Below are 22544 nucleotides of genomic sequence, written 5' to 3' on the forward strand. Positions count from 1 at the left end.
AGATGAGCGTCATCCTTCAAGTCACAACTAGGACATCACTGATCAGACTTCCCATAAAATACAATGGCCAAAGAACTGACAACTGGAGTACTTACGTTCAGTACTGTTCTCCTTATTTAGGGAAGGATGTAAATACATTGGAAGCAGTTCAGAGAAAGTCTTCCAGACTAATAACTGAATTCATTAAATTGACTTATGAGGAAAGGTTGGACAAACTAGGCTTGCCTCTGCTCAAGTGAAGAACAGCAAGAGTTGACTTGACTGACGCTTCCTAGATCCTGAGGGGTCTTGATAGGGTACATGTACAGAGGATGTTTCCTCTGATCTAGAATCTAGAACTTGGGGTCAACTGTTTAAAAATAAGTGGTCATTCCTTTCTTAAAGGAATGAGAAATAGGGTTGAAAGTCTTTGGAACGTTCTTCCTCAATAAAAGGTGATGGAAGCACAGTCTTTGAATATTATTAAAAGCAGAAGTATACAGATTTTTGATAAGCAAAACCGATCACATATAATCCTATCAAATGGCAGAGCAGGCTCAAGCAGGCAATTGCCTTACTAATTTGTACAGTCGCTTGCCCAAAGGTCGAAGTGAAGTGATGAAAGCTTCTTCCCTGCTGCACAACATGCCTGTCATAATCACAGTCCATGCTCCCTTGGGAGGAAAGGAGACAGTACACCAACATTTCCAAAAGAAGCATGTCCCAATACCTTAAGAAGTGAAAAAAAAACTGAAAAGAAGATTATACTGGTTACATTTTTTTGTTATCCAAAACTGTCCAATACATCCAGATACAAGTTAAAACATCTATTAGGTCAAAGTACAAAAGGTCGGCAGGCAGCTCACTTATTTTAAGCAGTTACCATTTGCTGTTCTGCAGAAACAAATGTGAGACACATGTTCACCAAACAGAGCAGACTGTAAATCAACCACCGCGTAAGAACGAGAGCAGGAGCCCCACGTCCTCGAAGGACAAACTACCTCCTTGTCACATTTCACACATCTCACTGCTCTTCTGCCTCTCTTCCTCAAAAAACCTTTACATTCTGAGGCCCCAGATACTTTTTCTCATCCCCCCACACTTACCCTACATCACCCATTTCTTCCCCCAAAGTTGCTCTCAAAATAGCTCAGAATTTCCTGGGGCTGTTGACAGCCACTCAAGTGAGAGTTGATGTTTAACCTGGTCACATGCTGTTAAGAATCCATTGCGGGTTTATTCTGGTCTAACAGCTCATTCACCTCATTGCATGGTCAACTGAAACTTATTATTATTAAATTTTGAAATTAATAAAAATTTGAAGCGGAAAAATTTCATTTCTATAGAATCTTGCATGTTATCTCAAATCAATAACAGCAAATGAAATACTTTTGAATTTGAGTCACTGCAGTAATTTAGGAAACAATATGTACACAGCAAGATCCCACAAACAGCAACGTGACAATGAGCTGACCATCTGTTTTAGTGATTGTGGTCATCGGATAATTACCAGCAGGCCACGAGGGCGAATTCCTTTGTACTTCGAAGCAGTGTCATGTGTTTGCAGTACATACAGCCGAGAGGGAAAACTGGGACAAGGATTTAATATTTCATCTAAGTAATGGCACCTCCAACTCTGCTGCACTCCCTCAGTACTAGCACTGGAGTGTTAGCCTAGATCTGGCGATCAAGATCTGTATTGAAACATGAATCATGATCTTTTTCTTTCAACTAAACTGTTTCAGAGACTATTCTAAAATGAGACAATGAGCAAACAACCTAATCCCACTTCTCCCATGTTCCAGAATCAACTTCTCTAGAAGGAATTTTTTCCTTTATTCATTCAGAGGATGAGGACATCGCTGGCTGGGCAGCATTTATTGCCCATCCCTAATTGCCCAGACGGCAGTTAAGAGTCAATCACGTTGCTGTGGGTCTGGAGTCGCATGTAGGCCAGACCAGGTAAGGATGTGAACCAGATGGTTTTTTCCAACAGTCAACAACGGCTTCACAGTCATCATTAGATTCTTAATTCCAGATATTTATTGATTTCAAATTCCATCACCTGTCATGGCAGGATTAGAACCTTCAGAAGGGTCTAAGCCCGAAACATCAGCCTTCCTGCTCCTCTGATGCTGCTTGGCCTGCTGCGTTCATCCAGCTCTACGCCTTGTTATCTCAGTTTTTACTGTGTGCTCACACATAGGGAAACAAGAAAGAGGACTGGGGACGTTAGACAGACAGACTGTCAAGATAGGTAATCAAAAGTGCTTGGCCAGAGAGAAGCGAAGTTCAGCAGCACAGCTCAGTGATGGAGTTCCTGACAGTAGAAATGAGGCAGAAGAAAGCTCCCAAACTGAGCTGAGAGAGGATAAGACATAAAGGCCAATGTCCAAGGAGACAAAGTGAATGTCATGCAGAGAAGATTGTAATGAGCAAGAGGAGGAGTGTTGGCTGGTGTGAGGTCTGGAAGAAATTTGCAGAAGACAATGATTTTAAATTCGATTTTTTGGGGTTATATAGGATTGAGACTTTGTACATGTCAGGATGCAGATTCTTAAACAGGCTAAAAAGTTTGTGATTTATAAAGTAAGGAAGCTAACAAGGAAAATGTTGGAGGAAAATAAAGGTAAAAAAGTAAAGTAAAAATCGTGACTTTCTGGCAACTATAAACACTTTTCAGCAAATTAAGTAATAATAAACTGTACTTGTTGTATCAAATCAAGTCAAAGCTATGAATAAAGCTTGCGACACAGAATGGGCAGAGGGAGAAGAGGAACAACTTGCAAATCTTTCTGGGAGGTTTAGGACGGGTAATGACAGTTTAGGCAAAGAGACTCGAAAGTAGGGCAGGAGCTATAGGGCAGATAGAGAGACATGGAGTGAGAGCTTGGCCCTGTTACTGAAGGTACAATTCAGCCTTAGGTGAAAAATACATCTGGAGTATAACTCTCAGACTTGAACAAGGTTCTAAGGTTGCACACCATCTGTTCCAGCCCAATTGAATGCTCAGAAAGTGGACCGGTGGAGGGTTTTCCATTTCCACCGTTAGTCGTAAAGCTTTCTACACAAATACACCTTTCTCCAGATCTTCATGTGCCTCTATTTTTAAAAGACTGATTAAAAAAGGTCTCCTCCACAAAAATTTCAATCTTAAAATCCCACAAAGACACTGCACTTGTACCTGCTGTGTTGAATTGGCCAAGAAACACCAATGTTACTTTTTCTGATCAACTTAGCAATCGTTGAAGCTGGCCATAGTAGCTAAAGTAGTTGACAACTGGCTTCAACAACACTGGGCTAAAACAAAAAAAAGAGGAAAATTAGCCAAGGAAGCTGATCATTTTCCAAAGACTTCCACTGAATTAGACATATAAGCATGAGGGAAGAATCAGGGAAAGCTGGAGCTGCTATGTCTTTCACTGTTAAAATACCTCTAACAATCTTTGTGTAAAAATGAAAAACATGGCAAGTGACCAATGGTAGCCTGTAATATAGGAGTGACTCTCATGCCAAGGATGTTGTGGAACTAGTAAAGATATACCACGATGCTGTCAGGGTCGGAGGGTTTGAGCAATAGGGAGAGGCCTTCTTGGCTGGGGCTGTTTTTCCTAGAGTGTCAGAGGTTGAAGGGTGCTCTTATAGAGAGTTATAAAATAATGAGGCGCATAGATAGGGTCAACAGTCAAGGTCTTTTCCCCAGCATGGCAAAGTCCAAAAGATAGGCGGCATAGGTTTCAGGTGAGAGGGGAAAAGATTTAAAAGGGATCTAAGGGGCAACGTTTTCACACAGAGTGGTGCATGTATGGAATGAACTGCCAGAGGAAGTGGTGGAAGCTGGTACAATAACAATACTTAAAGACACTTGGATGGGTACATGAATAGGAAGGGTTTAGGGGGATATGGGCCAAATGCTGGCAAATGGGACTCGACTAATTTAGGATATCTGGTGATCATGTATGAGCTGGACTGAAGGGCCTGTTTCAACGCCATACATTCTATGATTGTGTCTTTAGTAGAAAGAGGGAGAAAAGTGAAGAGTAAAAAGTGCTGCCCTTATTTTCAAAACTGCAACATTCAAAATGCTGATTATAATCTGGACCTATCTTTTATAACTTTAAGATGTTTAAGATTGTATGATTAAAGGATTTCATATGGTAGATAGGGAGGAACTATTTCCTCTGGTCAGGGGAATCCAAAAATATGGGAGCAGCACTGTCAGGTTAGAGCTAGGCTGTTGAGGTCTGGTGTCACAATGGATTGTGGGAACCTGAATACTCTCCCCTAAAACATTGAAGCCAACAGTAAACTAAAAATTTTAAAAGTGAGATGGTCAAACTTTTAATAAAGTCAAAATATACAAGCTGGAAATCTGAAAAAGAAATAAAACCTTGGAAATGCTCAGCAGGGCAGGCGTCATCTGTAGAGAAAACAGAGTTAACATTTTGTGTCAAAAAGAGGCTCTTCAGAACGATAAGATTTTTATTGAGCAAGGCTATTAAGGATTATGCAACCAAGGCAAGCAGAAAGAGTTAAGGTACAGATTAGCCAACTGAATAGCAGAAGAAGCTCAAGGAGTAAATACCTCCTCCTGCTCCAATGTTCTTATTTCAGCCCACAACACAATCCTAAATTAAAACACAGACACTGGCTACAGTCCCATGGATCAACATAGTATCCAAATAAAAAGATAAAAGTAAGATAAAGTCACCATAATCCCAAAGAACCATAGGGCTGTTCTCAAAGGGAGAGACGACTAGCAGTGAATCAGACGCCTCAGGCAAGGGGTGAGTTTGCCTTCATGATGACTGCAATTTCCAAGTAATCTCACTTTATAAACATGCAATCCTGACGTCCAAGGATTTAGAGGCACTTGCTGGAATTTGACAATATGGGAGTATCCACCTTGCAACTGAATTAAATAGTTCAATGCTTCTCACCTCCACTGAACACCACCCCCCAAACCCTTGATTCTTTCTTTAAGCTACATTCCCATCAGCTTTTGTTTCCAGCCATCGTCCCCCCAGGCCATTTAAGAAAGATTCAGGCTGTAAATAAGCATCTCACATAGCTGTTAACACACGTTACAGTGGCCGCTTCGCACACAAAACTGCCCTGGTGCTCCATTTTCCCATCCCTTTGTTATAGCCTCAGGCCCTTCTCTTCTCTCTCTCTCTTTCTCCTTATGCCCTCTATCTGCCCCAAGCCTAGAATATCCTTTGACTCTTTTTCAAAAAAAAGTGTGATTGCATTCCTACACATCTGACTTATAGCCACCCATTCCATGTCTTTGCTCGCATGATCAAAGCCAGACAAGAAAATAATTTGCTTTCTCAGGCTTTGTTGGTTTAGGTTGGGGAGGTCGACACAATTAGGGCTCTATAGCTGAAAGGCAAAACGATTGTGTGAACAATCGATTCGTAAAGATCTTTGCACCCCAAATCTTTCCTCCTAAATACCATCTTCTCAGTAATTGGCAAACTATTTCCCCTGTCCACCTGAGTAGCTACAAGTGTCAGGCCTGATAATTATCAGCAGTCTCTGTGGCTGTGGAAATTAACATAGTTAAGTTCACTTTATTCCCTTGTCCAATGTAAACTGCTTTCCAGTAGAGGTCACTCATTGACCAGCTAGCAAGACCCCTAGCTGATTTCCCCTTCCTAGCCACAGACTTTGGTGCAGACTTTCAGAATGTCAATTCAAAGAGACTACAGAAGTTGGGATTGTTCTTCAGCCAGCAGAGAATGTCAAGAGGTGATTCAATGTAGGTGTTTGAAATTATGAGGAATCAGACTGGAAGAAGGGCCAGGAGCCAGAGGAATCAGATTGAAGCTAACTGACAAGAAGCAAAAGGGTAGATGAGTAGACATTCTTCTGGGCATCAAGTTAGGCAATGCATTTGTGATAATCATAAGAGGCCAGTGAAACAGGTCCAATTCTAATTATCAAGAGGAAATTTCATATATATACACTTGAAAAGATCAAGATCTGCAGAACTATGGGAAGAAGTCAGGTTTTTGAGACTAAGCTAGCTCTGTTCAAGAGCTAAATGCTGTCCTTCTGGAAATATTCTAGGCCAGAAATCACATGACACCAGGTTACAGTCCAACAGGTTTATTTGAAAACACAAGCTTTTGGAGCCTTGCTCTGAAGAAAGGGCAAGGCGCTGAAAGCTTATGTTTTCGAATAAACCTGTTGGGCTGTAACCTGACGTCGTGTTATTTCTGACCTTGTTCACCCCTGTCCAACACCAGCACCTCCACATCATAAATATTCTAAAAGGTGTTGAAGATAGCTGCTACACAACTTACCAACCTACTCAGTTTTAATCTCTAATCTGTGCTAAGACCTTTGCACTGCATAGGCCTTAGCACTGAATCATATATGTTACAGTAACCAGTCATCAGGATAATGGAGACCTCAGCCGGAGACAGATTCCCCAATAAAATCCAAAACCAGACAAAAAAGTGTCTGTGTTTGCATAATCTAAACTTTCCTAAAGGAGACCAATGGAAATATCAAATATGAGCCAGTGCAGTCCGATTGCTGCATAGTGTTTAGGCACTTCATCTGGTTGCAGATGGTTTCATGAGACAGCACTATGATCACTTTCATGCTCATGTCCTTTGCGTTATTTTATCATGGAACAAGTAAGTTTCCACCAACTTGAAACCAATGCATCATGAAACGAACATGACCCCGATGAATATTAAACTTTGGAGCTTCAGTGTTGGCAAAATTAAACAATTTATCTTGAGAAACATTAATATTCCTTCAAGTGTTCAGGAAAATAAGATCTGTCTTTAGCCTGCCCTAACGAGAGCAAAGAAATCAGCACCAACTAAGGACTCAACCTGGGAACATTGTATTCCACACAGTTCAGTTCAGTTGTCAACTCAGTTACAGGAGATGACGAAGTACAATGCCGCCTTAGAGATAAAACAGACATTAGACTGCCAAAGCTCACAACCAAAAGGGTGGCAGTGGTTAGCACTGTTGCTCACAGCATCAGGGATCCAGGTTCGATTCCAGCCTCGGATGAGTGTGCGGGATTTGCACATTTTCCCTGTTTCAGTGTAGATTTCTGCCAGATGCTCCAGTTTCCTCCCACAGTCCAAAGATGTGCAGGTTGGGTGGATTAGCCATGGTAAAGGGAAGTTAGAGAGATAGGATGGAGGAGCAGGTCTCGTGGGATGTTCTTCGGAGGGTCAGTGCAGACTTGGTGGACCAAAAGACCTCTTTCTGCAGTGTAGGGGTTCTATTCTACAATGCTATCAAAGAGTTGGTATTAAAGTAATGTGCTTGAGAATAGAACAAGTTGCCATTTATGTAGAGATAACAAACTGCTATTTTCAAATGCAATAAAAAGTTCAAATTAATGGAACTTTAAAACAGCTAATTCAACACCCTCTAATTCCAACAATAATGCCACCAAAGCAACAGGAATATAAAGCACCATTAAATCTAGCTCTATTACTTTTTTACTGGATTAACTTCACTGGGTTAATTTATAACAAGTAGTATGAATAGGATACATTATGACAGCTCTTGAAGTATAACTGACATCCCATACATTGTGTTCACTACGCCTTTGGTTTTCCCATTAAGCAGAGAGGTATCAGATTAGGCCATTTATGGGGCCCAAGCACTGATAGTCCAAACCTTGAAGCCTCACAGGGATCAATGTTTTATATATTGATATCAATTACTTGTTAGTTTTTGTTGAATTATGCGGTACAACAGGTTTAGAAAGGACTATTTTTGTGCATAAATCATTGGTGTATAAATCCCAAATAGGTAAAGTAAGGTAGAAGTGCCATAGTCCTACCGGACCATACACTGCTCTCATGAGAGACAACTGGTGGTAATTTTACCCAAGGATCACCGTGAGGAAAAGGTTGAGAAGGAGGGATCTTCATAGTAACTTCTGCTGGTGTGAGAATTTTATTTTTTTTAAATTCATTCACAGGACATGGGCATTGCAGGCAAGCTCAACATTCACTGTCCATCCCTTACTGTCCGACATATTGGACAACTACATTGCTGTGGGTCTGGAGTCATGTATAGACCAGACCTGGTGAGGATAGTGTTTCCTTCCCTAAAGGACATTAGTGAACCAGATGAGTTTTTCCTGACAATCGACAATGGTTTCATGGTCATCATTAGACTTTAATTCCAGATTTTTACTTAATTCAAATTCCACCTACTGCCCTGGTGTATTCAAACCCATGGTCCCCAGAACATTACCTGGGTATCTGGATTAACAGTCAAGCAGAATAGCACTAGGCCATCGCCTTCCCATTGAAACCATGCTGTTGTTATCACTCTGCAAAACAAAAACCAGCTATCCATGCCAAATGAGCGAACCAACCTCCTTCCTCATTACCTAATCAACAACTGATCAAGAATAATTTGAGTTATGCATAGATGAATGTGAACACTGATTTAAACTTTTGTACTTCAAACTCCTTTGTACAAACCTAATGCATGAAAACTTAAAGATTTGGACATTCCTCTATCAACAAGCCAAAAATCAGTCACATCAGGGCTTTTCACTTAAACCTCAAGTCTTGCCTCAGAACAGCATCTGTCTTGCTACACTCCTTTTTGTAATCATGATGGTTGGGAAACAGTTGCTTTGAGCTCACCGGGTTCTGCCACGAAAAGAAAAATCTGCACTTTCACAGCACTTTAGCACCTGAGAATTAGTTCAAAACACTATGTACAATTAATCATCCTGAAATACAGTCACCATTTGAATGGCTATTTTGGACACAGCAAGATTCCATAAACAATAATGAAATGAATGACCCAATTAATCAGCTTTTGCTTTGGTGACCAGCGAACAATCAGTGTCTTCAACTAGTGCCATGCTCCTTAGCCAGAGTATGGGTCCTCGGTTTATCAGCTCACCAAAAGAAGGTTTTGTTGATGATGATACACTGCACTGGTGCTGCATCATGTGCCAGCCTGTATTATCTGCTCGTGTACTGGAGCTCAACACACAACCTTATAACTCAGAAGGAAGCCTGCTGCCAAATTAACTATGCTAACACAAAAAAAAACAAGACAAAGAGGAACCCAAGAGATACAAACAAATTCTATTTTAAAAATTAGTTTTCCGGCATTTGTTTTGAACTTTAGAAACTCAACTAAGGATACTGGCGATTAAAGGTAGAATTACAAGCAAAATAAGCAGAAACGATTACAGACTGATTTAAACCAGGGAGGTCAGATTATCAAATACACGGAGTTGGTTCTTGATGTACAGTGCGTTACTGATGCATGCAATTTTCTGGCAACATACAAATTTGATGCAGTAGTCACCCCCTTCAACCTGTTCCACTACATAATAAGACGTAACATGATCTGATTGTGGCTCAATTCCATTTTCCTGCTCAGGGCCAGAGAGAAGGGGCATATACACAGTACTACAACCAGAGCCCATGTCTTCAGGGGGCCAGGACTGGGACAACATGTGATCACAGAAAAGTCATCCCACATACCTGACAGACACAAAACCTGTGAGGAACTAATGCTCCAATTAAAATCCTGTCACTGTCATGCTCCTCAAATCACAAACTCTCTTCTACTTCTCTTGCCACTAATGAGTTCACTCATTAACCAACGAGAAGCAAACATAGGAGAGGTAACTGCAGGTAGTAAGTTGCTGGGATCTCTGTCTACTCAGCCCAGACTTTGGGAATTGTTGGGAGCTCATTAGAGATGGCTGTCCGTTGTATGTGGGGGTGCCTGCTGCTGAGGTTAAAATTGGAGGTGAATAGGAGGCTGGAAGGAAGGGGGAAAAGAAGGAAGCTGCAACTGGGGCTGCAGAGGGACAAGGGGGCATGAGGGAAGAGGCAGCAAGTGCAAGGGTGGGGAGGCAGGAAGGAGAAGGTGGCAAGGGGGTGGCAGAAAGACAGAAGCTACAGGGAAAGAACAGTTTTAAACTTGTCAACAAAAGAATACTTTAACTGGGAGCCAAGAAAGTTTAAAATCACAGATAATGAATTCCTTAAGCTTAGAGGCATTGCATTAATTTGCAAGGGTCCAGGCGCAAAACGTCAGCCTTCCTGTTCCTCTGATGCTGCTTGGCCTGCTGTGTTCATCCAGCTCTATACCTTGTTATCTCAGATTCTCCAGCATCTGCAGTTCCTACTATCTCTGTCTTTAGGGTAATGGCTTTTTGTGTACAAATTGTTTGACAAGGGGTCAGGTTCAAAGAAGTGAAGCTATTTACTCAAAATGAGCAACCAAGTTGTATGCAATTGTCTGACAAGGCCATGATCGTAAAGTTTATCAATGATCTTTATGAACAGAGGCATAGAGTTCAAAAGTAAGTATTTTTTGTTGAACCTAGATAAAGACAGCTCAATCACACTGTGATAATGGCTTCTAATTCTGACCATCAGAATAATGTGAAGGCTTTGTAGACAGTTTAGAAAATTATGGAGAACGGGTCCAGAGATGAGGGATTACAGAGAAACTTGGATTATTCTCCTTGCAGCTAAGAAGCAAGAGGAAATTTGATGGAGATGTGTAAAGATTTTGACATATTTAGGTACAATAAATAGAAACTGTTTCCAGTGGCTAAAGGGTTGATAACCAGATGGCCCAGATTGAATTTCATACAGCACTCTAGACATCATGAACAGGGAGAGAGTACAAGAGCAGGGAAGTTATGCTGAACTTACACAAGTTGGACTTCAGCTAAAGTATTCTTCACAGTTCTGGGTATCACACAATAGGAAGGATGTGAGTACATCAGAGGTAGTGCAGGGCAGGTCATGTACTCGACTGAATTTTTCGACAAGGTGATAAAGGTAATTGATGAAGGCAGAGCAGTGGATGTTGTCTACAGGCATTTTAGTAAGGCTTTCGACAAGGTCCCTCATGGTAGGATCATCCAGCAGATTAAGATGTATGTGATCCATGATGACTTGGCCATGTGGATTCAGAATTGGCTTGCTCATAAAACGCAGAGGGTAGTGGTGGAAGGGTGTTTTTCAGGCTGGAGGTCTGGGCCTAATGGTGTTCCACAAGAATCCGTACTAGGACCTCTGCTGTTTGTGATATAAATAAATGACTTGGATGAAAATGTAGATGGGTGAGTTAGTACGTTTGTAGACGATGCAAAGATCGGTAGAGTGGTGGATAGTGTAGAAGGTTGTCAAAGGATACAGCGGGATATAGATAAGTTACAGACATGAGCAGAGAAATGGCATAGGAAGTTTAATCTGGTTAAGTGTGAGGTGCTGTACTTTTGATGTCCCAATGTTAAGGCAAAGTATACAGTTTATCGCAGAACCCTGAACAGCTTGATATACAAGAGTTTCAAAACCATAGCTCCCTGAAAGTGGCCACTCAAGTAGACAGGGAGGTAAAGGCGACATATGGCATGCTTGCCTTTATTGGTCAGGGAATTGAGTACAAGAGTCACTATGTCATGTTGCAGCTTTATAAGGCTTTGGTTAGACCACACTTTACAGCATTGCGTTCAATTCTGGTTGCCACTTTACATGAAGGATGTGGAGACTCTGGAAAGGGTATAGAAGAGGATCACCAGGATGCTGCCTGGATTAGAGGGTATGAGCTACAAGGATAGGCTGGAAAAGCTCAGGCTGTTTTCTCTGGAGCAGCGGAAGCTGAGGAGAGACTTGATGGAAGTCTATAAAGTTATGAGATGCTGGGATAGAATGATGCTCAGAATCTTTTTCCCCCCAAGAGTTGAAATATCTAAAACTAGGGGGCATGCATTTAAGGTGAGAGGGGGAAAGTTTAAAGAAGATGCGAGGGGCTAGTTTTTTTTATAGACAGTGATTGGAGTTTGGTAGTTAAGGCAGATAGGATAGGGGTGTTTAAGAGACTTTTAAATAAGCACATGAATATGCAATGAATGGAGGGTTACAGACCAAGGGCAGGCAGAAGAAATTATTTTAATCTGGCATCACGTTCAGCACAAAATTGTGGGCCAAAGCTGGGACTGTTTTCTTGGGCAGGAGAAACCTAAAGGGTGATCTAATATGCAAGTTTTCAAAATGATGAGGGGTCCAAACAAAGTGAATGCGCAGAAACTGTTTCCACTTGTGAACAGATCAAAGGACAGAAAGCACAATTTTAAGGAGTCTTACAAAAAAGCGAATGATCTTAAAACAAACAACAGCAGAGTGTTCTTTTCATATCAACTAGGAACTTGTTTCCTTCTTCACTTTATTGGATATCTCCAAGCTTAACAAGATCAAGAGACCTCAACCCTGATCCCGTTAGATGGCTAACCACTCAATGTCCCTTCTTGGCTCCCCTATTAGCTTTTATTCGTGGCACCCCCTCATCAGATGTTGTCCCTCCTTCCATCAAATCTGCTATCATCACCCATCTCCTCAAAAAACAACTCTTGAACCTTAATCATAACTAAAACCTAATCCGTGCCATCACAAAAACAGCCTATTTCTAACATTGTAACATCACCAGTCTTCATTAGAGTAGATTAGATTCCCTACAGTGTGGAAACAGGCCCTTCGGCCCAACAAGTCCACACCGCCCCTTGGAGCATCCCATGCAAGCCCATCCCCCTGTAACCCACACACCCCTGAACACTATGGGCAATTTAGCATGGCCAATCCACCTACACTGCACATCTTTGGACTGTGGGAGGAAACCGGAGCACCCGGAGGAAACCCACGCAGACACTGGGAGAATGTGTGAACTCTGCAGGCAGTTACCCGAGTCTGGACTCGGACCCAGGTCCCTGGCGCTGTGAGGCTGCAATGTTAACCACTGAGCCAACATGCCACCCCCATCTCAGCTCATCGACTGATTTTGCTGAAATCTTCATCCTTGTCTTCCGGAGAAATCTGTCAATTCTAACACACTTCTGGCTCACCCCCCACAGTCTACCTTCCATAAATCTGACATTGTCCAAAGCTCTGCAGCCTATGTCCTTACATACACAACCCCAAATCTCCCTTGGTACGTAACTTTGCCTGACTGGGAACCAGTGTAGAACAATGTCTCAGCTTTAAAATTCTCATCCTTGTTTTCAAATTCCTCCGTAACCTTGCCACACTCGATCACTTCCAATCACACAACTTTGAGCATACTTAATTCTGGTCCTTTGACATTCCCATTTGTAACTACTCTACCATGGAAGTCCTGCCTTCAATTGCTGAGGCCCACTCTTGAATCCTGTTCTTTCACCTCTCTATCTTGCTTTCCTCCTTAAAGACACTTCCTAAAACCTACATCATTGATCAAACCTTTGGTCATCTAACCCAATATCTCATTATGTAGGTTATGTGTCAAATTTTGGACAGCACAGTGGCTCAGTGGTTAGCACTGCTGCCTCACAACACTAGGAACCAGGGTTTGATTCCACCTTCAGGCAACTGTCTGTGTGGAGTTTGCATATTCTCCCCATGTTGGTGTGGGTTTCCTCCAGGTGCTCCAGTTTTCTTCTACAGCCCAAAGATGTGCAGGCAAGGTGGATTAGCCATGCTAAATTGCCCATAGTGTTCATGGATGCATAGACTAGGTGGGCTATAGGGGGATGGATCTGGGTAGGATGCTCTGAGGGTCGGTGTGGACTTGTTGGGCCATAGGGCCTGTGTCTACACTGGAGGGATTCTATGAAATGTTCCTGTGATGACGTTTTATTTAATTAAGGGCATAACAGATAAACAATTGTTGTTGAATGTCCCGAGATGTTGCTTGGCCTGCTGTGTTCATCCAGCTCCACACTTTGTTGTTGGAATGTCTATGTTGGCCAAGCAAGTACAATCATCAGTTTCACATCATCCACCCACCTTATTTAATATTCAGCCAGAGACTCAAGTAAAAGAAAATCAAAGTACATTTATTATTATTTTTAATTTCACTTTAAAAGGAAAAGCATCATTAAACTTGAAAGGGTTCAGAAACAATTTACAAGGATGTTGCTGAGATTGGAGGGTTTGAGCCAATGGGAGAGGCTGAATACGCCAGGCCTATTTTCCCTGGTGCATCAGAGACTGAGGGGTGACCTTGCAGAGGTTTTTGAAACCATGAGGGACATAGAGAGGGTGAATAGCCAAGGTTTTTTCCACAGGGTTGGGGAGTCTGAAACTAGACTGCATAAGTTTAAGGTGAGAGGGGAAAAGATTTGAAAGGGACCTAAGGGGCAATTTCTTCTCCCCCCCACCAACACAGAGGGTGGCATGTGTATGGACTGGGCTGCTGGAAGATGTGGTGGGTATAACATTTAAAAAAGGCATCTGAATGGGAAAAGTTTGAAGGGATATGGGACCAAATACTGGTAAGTGGGACTAGATTCATTTAGGATACGTGGTCAACATTGACGAGATGGACCGAAGGGTCTGTTTCCATGCTGTTCTGAGTTTTGAAAAAGGGTCAGTGGACCCGAAACGTTAACTCTGTTTACTCCTCCACAGATGCTGCCAGACCTGCTGAGCTTTTCCAACTTGTGTTTTTGTTCCTGTTCCCGTGCTGTGTGGCTCTGACTCAAAAATCCCAATTGCAAATCCCGTCTGATCTCCTTAAACCCGCCCGCCCTATCTAAACCTCCGAATACTGCGACGTGAAACCGAAAATTAAAGCCTCCAACGGCCTTCCTCCGTCTCAAAACTCAAATAAAAATACAACAAATTTAAAACAAACTTCATGGGAATTAGTGGCAATTCCACCCCCACCCCCCCCAAATTAAAAGCTGACTTGACTTCGCGATGTAGAGGAGACTATTTTATTTACACGCATAGTCAAGGCGTGAGTCAGTAAAATGAAACGATAAAAAGGCTGCGATTTTTAAAATAGCCCTTTATGTGGAAAGTAATGTTTTTGTGTATAAAAAGGTCGGTTGAAGCGGTCCGGCGACAATCGGTAACCATGGAGATTAACAGTACGGTCGCAGAGAACTCCAGGCTGAGGTAGGCCGCACCTTCATTATACAAAGAAAATAAGAAAGTTTATTTTAAAACGTTTCCTTACGTGTCTCTGCCGAGCCTGGTAATACCGGTGTTGAGGGAGACTTTGGCTATCCTCCTCCAGAGGGTGTCCCTGCTGATGAGGGAGTGAAATTTCTTGCAGACCTGGGACAACCTGCCAAGGGTCTGGGTGTCAGAGTAAGAGAAGAGCAGCAGGAGAATGTCTTCAGGCAGTTGATGCAAGAGCAGCACCAACATTATCCCCACTCACAGTCCAGTGTAAAATTGTAGCGGGCAAAAATGAAAAATGAAATAATCCTCCTTCTTCTGCATTCATTCCCATGTTCTCCCTTCGTTCCTTTCACCTTCCACAGCTGGCCATTTGCAATAAGGCACAAGTCGTGTCACATGTGTAAATGGGGATTGTACTTCCTCATGTCATAAACGCAATTGCAAGGTTTTTAAAGAATCTTTACGCCCCGGAGATGTTATTATTTCCATAAACAAAAATAGCTTCATTTATGAAGTAGTTAATCCACATTTCAAATCATTCTAAAGCACTTCACGTACGGTGAATGTTAAAAGTGTGCCTTTAATTTTACTTGTTCACAGTTAATTTATTAACCTTATATTTTTATATGCATTTAAAATGTCAACCATAGATCAGCTGGCAGTATGAATCTCACATCTAAGTCACAAGGTTCAGGATTCGAAATCCAGTCAGAGGTTTCACCATAAAAATCAAGGGTGACACTAGTACACTGGTTAGGGAGCATTGCACTGTCAAAAATGCTATCTGTTGGGAATGTTAAATCAAAGTCCTCGCAGTCTGCTCAGGTGGATGTAAAAATATCCCAATACACTATTCACGGTGTGGAATCAGTATTTATCCCCTTTCTTGACCATTTCTGGCACAGCTTATGGTCCGACATATACTATAAACCCATAGCTACCTAGACTCCTTCCACCCTGTATCCTGCAAAAAACTCTATCCTGTTTTCTCATTCCTTTATTTCTGTCACATCTACTCTGAAGAGGAGACGTTCTACACCCAAGCATCCTGGATGTCCTCCCTTTTCAAACAACATTCTTTTTCACCTATGTCGTCCAGACAACCCTCACCATGCCACCTCCATTCCCTGTTGCATGGCTCCAAACCCCACCTTCCCCAAACATAATAAAGATAGGGGCCCCCTTTTCCTCAATTTCCACTCCACCAACCTCTGCATCCAACATATCATCCTCAATGCACCTGCCAACTCCTACTCGACCCTACCACCCAAAACATCTTCCACTCCCCACCACTCTCTGCCATTCCCTTTGCCACTGCTTAGTTCATGCCACACTCCTCACCAACCACACCAACGCCTCCCATTTCCACCCCCCCCGTACCTTTCTCTGTAATTGTAAAAGATGCAACACCTGCTCACACACTACTTCCATCCAAGGCCCCAAACAGTTCTTCCAGGTAAGACAGAGCATCGCCTGCATCTCCTCCAACTTAGCCTGCTGCATCCGGTGGTCCCCAATGTGGTCTTTGCAACATCAATGAGACAAAATGTAGAACAGGTGACAATTTCGCTGAGCATCTTTGCCTGGCCCATAACAGCCAGTGTAACCTCCCGGTCACCGAATATTTCAACTCCGCCACTCCACTTCCCCTCTGACATGTCTATCCTCAGCCTTGGTCACAGTGATTCAGAATGCAAATTTGAGGGACAACACCTTATCTTCTGCCTGGGCACCCTACAGCCCAGAAGACTCAATGTTGCATTCTGTAATTTCAAATAACCTTCCAACCCATCCCCTGGCTCCCTTTCCAGCCTTGCCTCCTCCCTTCTAGCTACCAACTAGATTCATCCCTCCCATTGACCAACCAGGTCGTACCTACTACCAGTATCCACCTATCACCACCATTCCACTACTCTTTCCACCCCCCCACCCCCTTTATCTACAGTAGTTCCTGTCTCCGCATCCAATCCTGAAGAAGGGTAATACCTGAAACATTGATTTCTCCTTTCCTCCAGATGTTGCCTGGCTTCCAGCATTCTTCCAGCATCCTGTTTGTCTATCTAGGATTCCAGCATCTGCGGTTTTTTTTTTGTCTCTAACCAATACAAACATTGATTTTCTGGTCATTATCTCTGTTTTTGCACCTTTGTATACCAAATTTGCTATTGTGCTTTTCCAAATTATGACAGTGACGAGAAAATCTTTGAAGACGTTCAGTGTCGTAAAATGCAAGTCTTTCTTGTCTGTATATAATTTTACAATTTAGAAGACTTAATGCATCTTGGAGAATGCACAATATATATTTTTATTCATCCAACAGATATTTATTTGAAAATTTTTGGCTTAGCTCTTTGAGCAGTAATCAATATTTTTGAATATAACAAGGTGTTGAGAAAAGGGGTGACATTTTCAAAGCTAAATTAAGAGACACATTTGCCTGATTTAAAATGTATTTTTGTATCTTCATTTGTCCTGAGGAAGCTATTTCCATATGAAATAAGTGGATAGAAACATTATTAAAGGATTCATACACTTTTGTAATCAATTTTCTGCCTCGTCCTTCTGTAGGAATAGACTATTTAATGGAGTACATTGAAAGAGTGTCCCATCCAACTGGCTGTTCATCATATGTAAGTTGAGGTATTTAGTGTTCTCCAGTAGATTTTTACTATTGCACGTATTATTATCACTGCTATTACTATGTTATATGAAACCTTTCACAAAGAAAGCATTTCAAGGCATTTCACAAAAGTGCAGATTTTTTTTAAATTGCCAAACCAAAAAAGAAACAGATAACTGCAAGCTTGGTTGAACAGATGGATTTTCAGGACGGTATTAGCGGGAGTCGAAGGTTTAGAAAGAATATTAAAGAACACAGCATCTCAAACACATACGTGTCACAGGATTCCAAGAGGAAAAAGAAATTGTAGAAAGGACTTGCACTTTATGCCACCTTTCATGACCTCAGGTCATCCCAAATCACGACAGCCAATTAAACACTTTAACATGGACCGTTATGCAGAAAACCCTGGATCCATTTGAGGACAGTAAGATTCCACAAACAACTTTGTAAGATTGAAATTGACCAGTTAATCTAGAAAACAATGTGATATACAGTAACATGATTTTGCTAGTCACTTTTGCGATCAATTACTTCCCTTGAAGTAGGAACTGAACGATATGAAAGTAAGACAAACTTACATTTAAATTGTATTTATATAAAGAGCTAGAGAAGCAATGCATTATTTTGGAAGTGCAGTCATTGTTACCTAAGTAAATACGCTATCTATCTATTTAACATATTTTTCTAATCAACATGTTCAGAGATGTTATGACACACCTCTGAAGCAAGTGGGACTTTAACTGGACCAAGAAACCTGGGTTCCACAAGAGGGATGAGGTAAATTAGAGCAATTACATTACTGTTCTGTTGTTGGTGCTTGAGAGATAAATATGGGTCAGAGTACTTCACTTTCTTCCACAAGTAGGATCTTTCAGACTGTGTTACATCAAGCCCATGGCTCAGAAGCAGGAATTTAGGTCCAAGTGGTTTAAACCAGTGTTTTTGCTGTGCAGAAGCATCCTTCCACCTTTCTTCAATTAACCCTTTCAGCACAATTCCTTATTTCTTGCCCCCGATGAAAGAATGAGACAAACCTGTCTGAACAAATAAGACCTCAGCTTAATATTACTTCCAACAATATAGCACATCCTTCGTACTGCACTGAACTGTCATCTCAAATATGTACTAAAGGCTTTAAGGGAAGTATGAATTCATGCTCCTGAATCAGAGGCAAGTGTGCTACAATTTTACCTAAAGAGAATGTCTCCTCTTTTGAGGTTTTTCGCCAAACAGAAAATGCTGAACAATGTAGTTTAAATTAGGTGGAACAACAATCAAAATTTCCGTTGTACCAGAGATGAAGCAACAAATACCAGCTGTGCAACATGCTTTGTCTTGAACTGGGTCTACCCTCTAAGGGATAATGGGAACTGCAGATGCTGGAGAATCCGAGATAACAAAGTGTGAAGCTGGATGGACACAGCAGGCCTAGCAGCATCTGAAGATGCTGCTAGGCCTGCTGTGTTCATACAGCTCCGCACTTTGTTGACTCTACTCTCTCTAAGGGACTGTGTGGTGAAGGCTAAACAGTACTGGAATGCAGACGACTGAGAGAAAAAATCTTCTATGATCTTTCAAATTGTCTACTCTCACACAAGCCCTTAGCTCTGAGCAATTGCCAAACAATAGAAAATTTCAAAAGTGAAACTGTGGCATTCAGGTAAGAAACCGGAAAATTCACATCAGCTGGCTCTTGTTGCATAACTGATGCATTGCTTGAAAACAACGATCCTTACATGACAGTTGAGTTACAACTCTTGGAACATCCTTTGACTTTTTAAACAGTATGTTAACTCAGCACATTTCAAAGCTCTGTCATATCACAAAATGTTCCCTTTTCCTATCAGTGTCCACCCACACTCATCGTGTGGAGAAAACATAAAATATTAGTCAGGCAGCAACAGGATTTCACTGTGTAGGATCGGTCACTCGCATAGTTACGAGATTTCACTATTTAGGATCAGACAGTACCCATGTCTGCATATCTAGGATCAGTCAGTGTCACAATTACATATTCTCAATTTGTATGATCAATCAGTCACAGTATATTACTGTTTAGGATTAGTCTGTAACATAGTTACAATGTCACCCTGCACTCAATTACAGTAGCAATTGGGGCAGCACAGTGGCTCAGTGGTTAGCACTGCTGTCTCACAGTGCCAGGGACCTGAGTTTGATTCCACCTTTGGGCGACTGTGTGGAGTTTGCACGCTCTCCCCATGTCTGTGTGGGTTTCCTCCAGGTGGTCCATTTTCCTCCCACAGTTCAAAGATATGCAGTTTAGGTGAATTGGCTGTGCTAAATTGCCCATAGTGTCCAGGATGTGCAGGCTAGGTGGGTAAACTAGGGTAAATGCAAGGTGAGAGAGATAGGGTCGGGGTGGGATGTTTTCAGAGTGTTGGTGTGGACTCAATGTGCCAGATGGCCTGCTTCCATACTGTAGGGATTCTATGATTCTTCATTTCTTAGTGATGACCAGTACACTCACCTCTGCACCTTGGCTTTCTTGAAGTTCTGGTATGCTGTTTTCCACTATCGAAACTAATGCAAAGTGCCTATTCAGTTTCACTGGGATTTCTTTGTTCCCCATCACTACTTCTCCAGCTTCATTTACCAGTGGTCCAATGCCCACGCTTACCTCCCTCCTACTTTTTAGATACCTAAAATAAGTCTTGCCATCTTCTTTATGATAATACTAGCTAGCTTACTCTCATATTTCCAATGCTCTCCCCCAACCCCCAGTGCGTTTTTTAGTTATCTTCTGACGGTTTTTAAAGGCTTTCTAAACTTCTGGTTTCCCATTAATCTTCACCACTTTGTGCGCTTTCTGTTTTGCTTTTATGCTGCCCCTGATTTCCCTTATCACCATGGTTGCCCTTAGTATGTTTATCCTTCCTTTGGATAAATTTTGCTGTGCTTCCCAAATTGCCCCCAGGAACTCCTGCCACTGCAGCTCTCCAATCTTCCCTGCTAGGCTCCCCTTCCAATCAACTCTGGCCAGCTTCTCCCTCATGTCTTTATAGTTACCTTTATGCAATTGTAATATCGCTACATCTGATTGCAGCATCTCCCTCTCAAACTGCAGAATGAATTCCATCATATTATGATCACTGGGGGTTCCTTCACCTTAAGCTCCCCAATCAAGTCTGTCTCATTACTCATCATCAGATCCAGAATTTTCTGTTCCTATTGGGCTGTACCATAAGCTGTTCCGAAAAAAAAAAAGTTCAGACCTTCCATGAATTCCTTTTCTGACTCATGCTACCAACTTCATTTGCCCAGTTCACCGGCATATTGAATTCCCCGATGATTAGCAATAATGTCTTTCCTACATGCCTTTTCTATCTCCTGATTTATTTTCTTCCCCACATCCTGACTACTGCTAGAAGGCCTGCTCACAATTCCCTTAGGGGTCTTTTCCCTTGCTATTCCTCAATTCTACCCACACAGATTCTACGCCTTCCAACTGTATATCACTTCTTACTATTGATTTAATTTCATTCCTTACTAACAAGACAACACTCCTTACCGCCCATCTGTGTGTCCCCTTGACAGGACATGTATCCTTGGATATTTAGTTCCCAGCCCTGATCCTCTTGCAGCAACATCTCTTTGATGCCCACAACATTTTACCTGCCAATTTCAATCTACACTACAAGCTCATTTACCTTGTTTCACATATTGCACGCATTTTAGTTCAACACTCTCAGTCCTGTGTCGAAAGCCACCCCTCTCGTAGTTGTCCCTATATCTGCTATGCCTGAAGTTAGATTCATGAACCTTTCCAAATGCTCTGTCTTATTTCTTGTTCTAGAAACTTTAATAACCTCTGATGAAACCTGCCATCTTTAACTGTTCCTATGCAACAGAATCCCCACCCACTATTTAGTTAAAAGCCCTATCCACAGCTGTAGTCATGCAACTTGCAAGGACTCTGGTCCCAGCAAAATTCAGGTGGAGTCCATCCCTTCAGAGCAGCTCCCTCCTTCCCCAGTACTAGTGCCATTGTCCCATAAATTCAAACCCATTTCTCCCACACCAATCTTTGAGCCATGCATCTACATCTTTAATTTTGTCTACCTTGTGCCAATTTGCTCATGGTTCAGGCAGTAATCCAAAGGTTGTCACCTTTTGGTTCTGCTTTTTATCTTAGACACTAGCTGCTCATATTCCATCTGCAGAATCTCTTTCTACCTGTATCATTGGTACCTACATGAACCATGACAACTGGATCTTTCTCCTCCCTCTCCAAATCCCTTTGCAGCTCAGATGAAAGCCTGAATCCAGGGTCGAGGAAGGCAACAAAACTCTTCAAGTCTTCCGATCTTTGCTACAGAGAACAGTTTCTATTCCCCTGACTATACCATCCCCATTACAAGCACATTTCTCTTTTCTGCCCGCTCTTGAATGGCTTCCTGTACCACTGTGCTGTGGTCAATTTGCTCAAGCTCCCTATAGCCGCACTCTAATACACACAGGGAACAAGAATCTCAAACCTGTTAGACAAACTAAAGGGCTGAGGTTCCTTCAGCAATGCCTCCTGGTTTCCTCTGCCTCACTGGTAGTCACATCCTCTTGTCTGTGAGCACTCATCAAGTTTGAGGTGGCTAATCTAAGGGGCATGTCTGCCTCCTGAACGAGCATCAAGGAAACTCTCCCCCTCCCTGATGAGTCACAGTGTTCGAAGCTCATACTCCAGCTCATCAGCTCTGAGCTGAGGTTCCTCAAGCAGCCAACACTTCCTATAGATACAGTTACTATGAACTGCAGTAGGATCCACCACCTCCCCATGTCATGTGCTTACAACACATCACCTGGCCCACCATGTTTCATTTGATTACTTAATTTTTAAATTGACTTTTAAAAATTTTCGACTGGTCTTTTAGATTGTTTATCTGTAAGTATTTTTCCTACTTACCTTCAATCTGTAAGTAATCTATAAAAGATAGTTAGATTAGTAGCTGTCACCAACCAAGAAATTATGGTTTACCTGTCTTTCTTTAGGGCTGGGGCTC

The 22544-nt window shown here is 42.0% G+C and overlaps 1 protein-coding gene and 1 long non-coding RNA gene across 4 annotated transcripts in view; one reads left to right on the forward strand and one right to left on the reverse strand.

Annotated features, from left to right (window-relative positions):
* fbxw4 (F-box and WD repeat domain containing 4) overlaps nt 1–15296 on the reverse strand; it is a 136074-nt gene extending 120778 nt beyond the window's left edge. For all 3 annotated transcript variants that reach the window (XM_048551139.1, XM_048551140.1, XM_048551138.1), the window contains exon 1: nt 14959–15296. In XM_048551139.1, the coding sequence (XP_048407096.1) occupies nt 14959–15152 (194 nt within the window). In that variant the 5' untranslated portion in view covers nt 15153–15296. The remainder of the gene's footprint in view (nt 1–14958) is intronic.
* LOC125461854 (uncharacterized) overlaps nt 14710–22544 on the forward strand; it is a 48776-nt gene continuing 40941 nt past the window's right edge. Inside the window, exons 1-2 of the long non-coding RNA XR_007249561.1 lie at nt 14710–14897; nt 17475–17536. This is a non-coding gene — a long non-coding RNA (uncharacterized LOC125461854). The remainder of the gene's footprint in view (nt 14898–17474; nt 17537–22544) is intronic.

Source organism: Stegostoma tigrinum, chromosome 20, assembly GCF_030684315.1.
Source record: "Stegostoma tigrinum isolate sSteTig4 chromosome 20, sSteTig4.hap1, whole genome shotgun sequence".
Classification (NCBI taxonomy): Eukaryota; Metazoa; Chordata; class Chondrichthyes; order Orectolobiformes; family Stegostomatidae; genus Stegostoma; species Stegostoma tigrinum.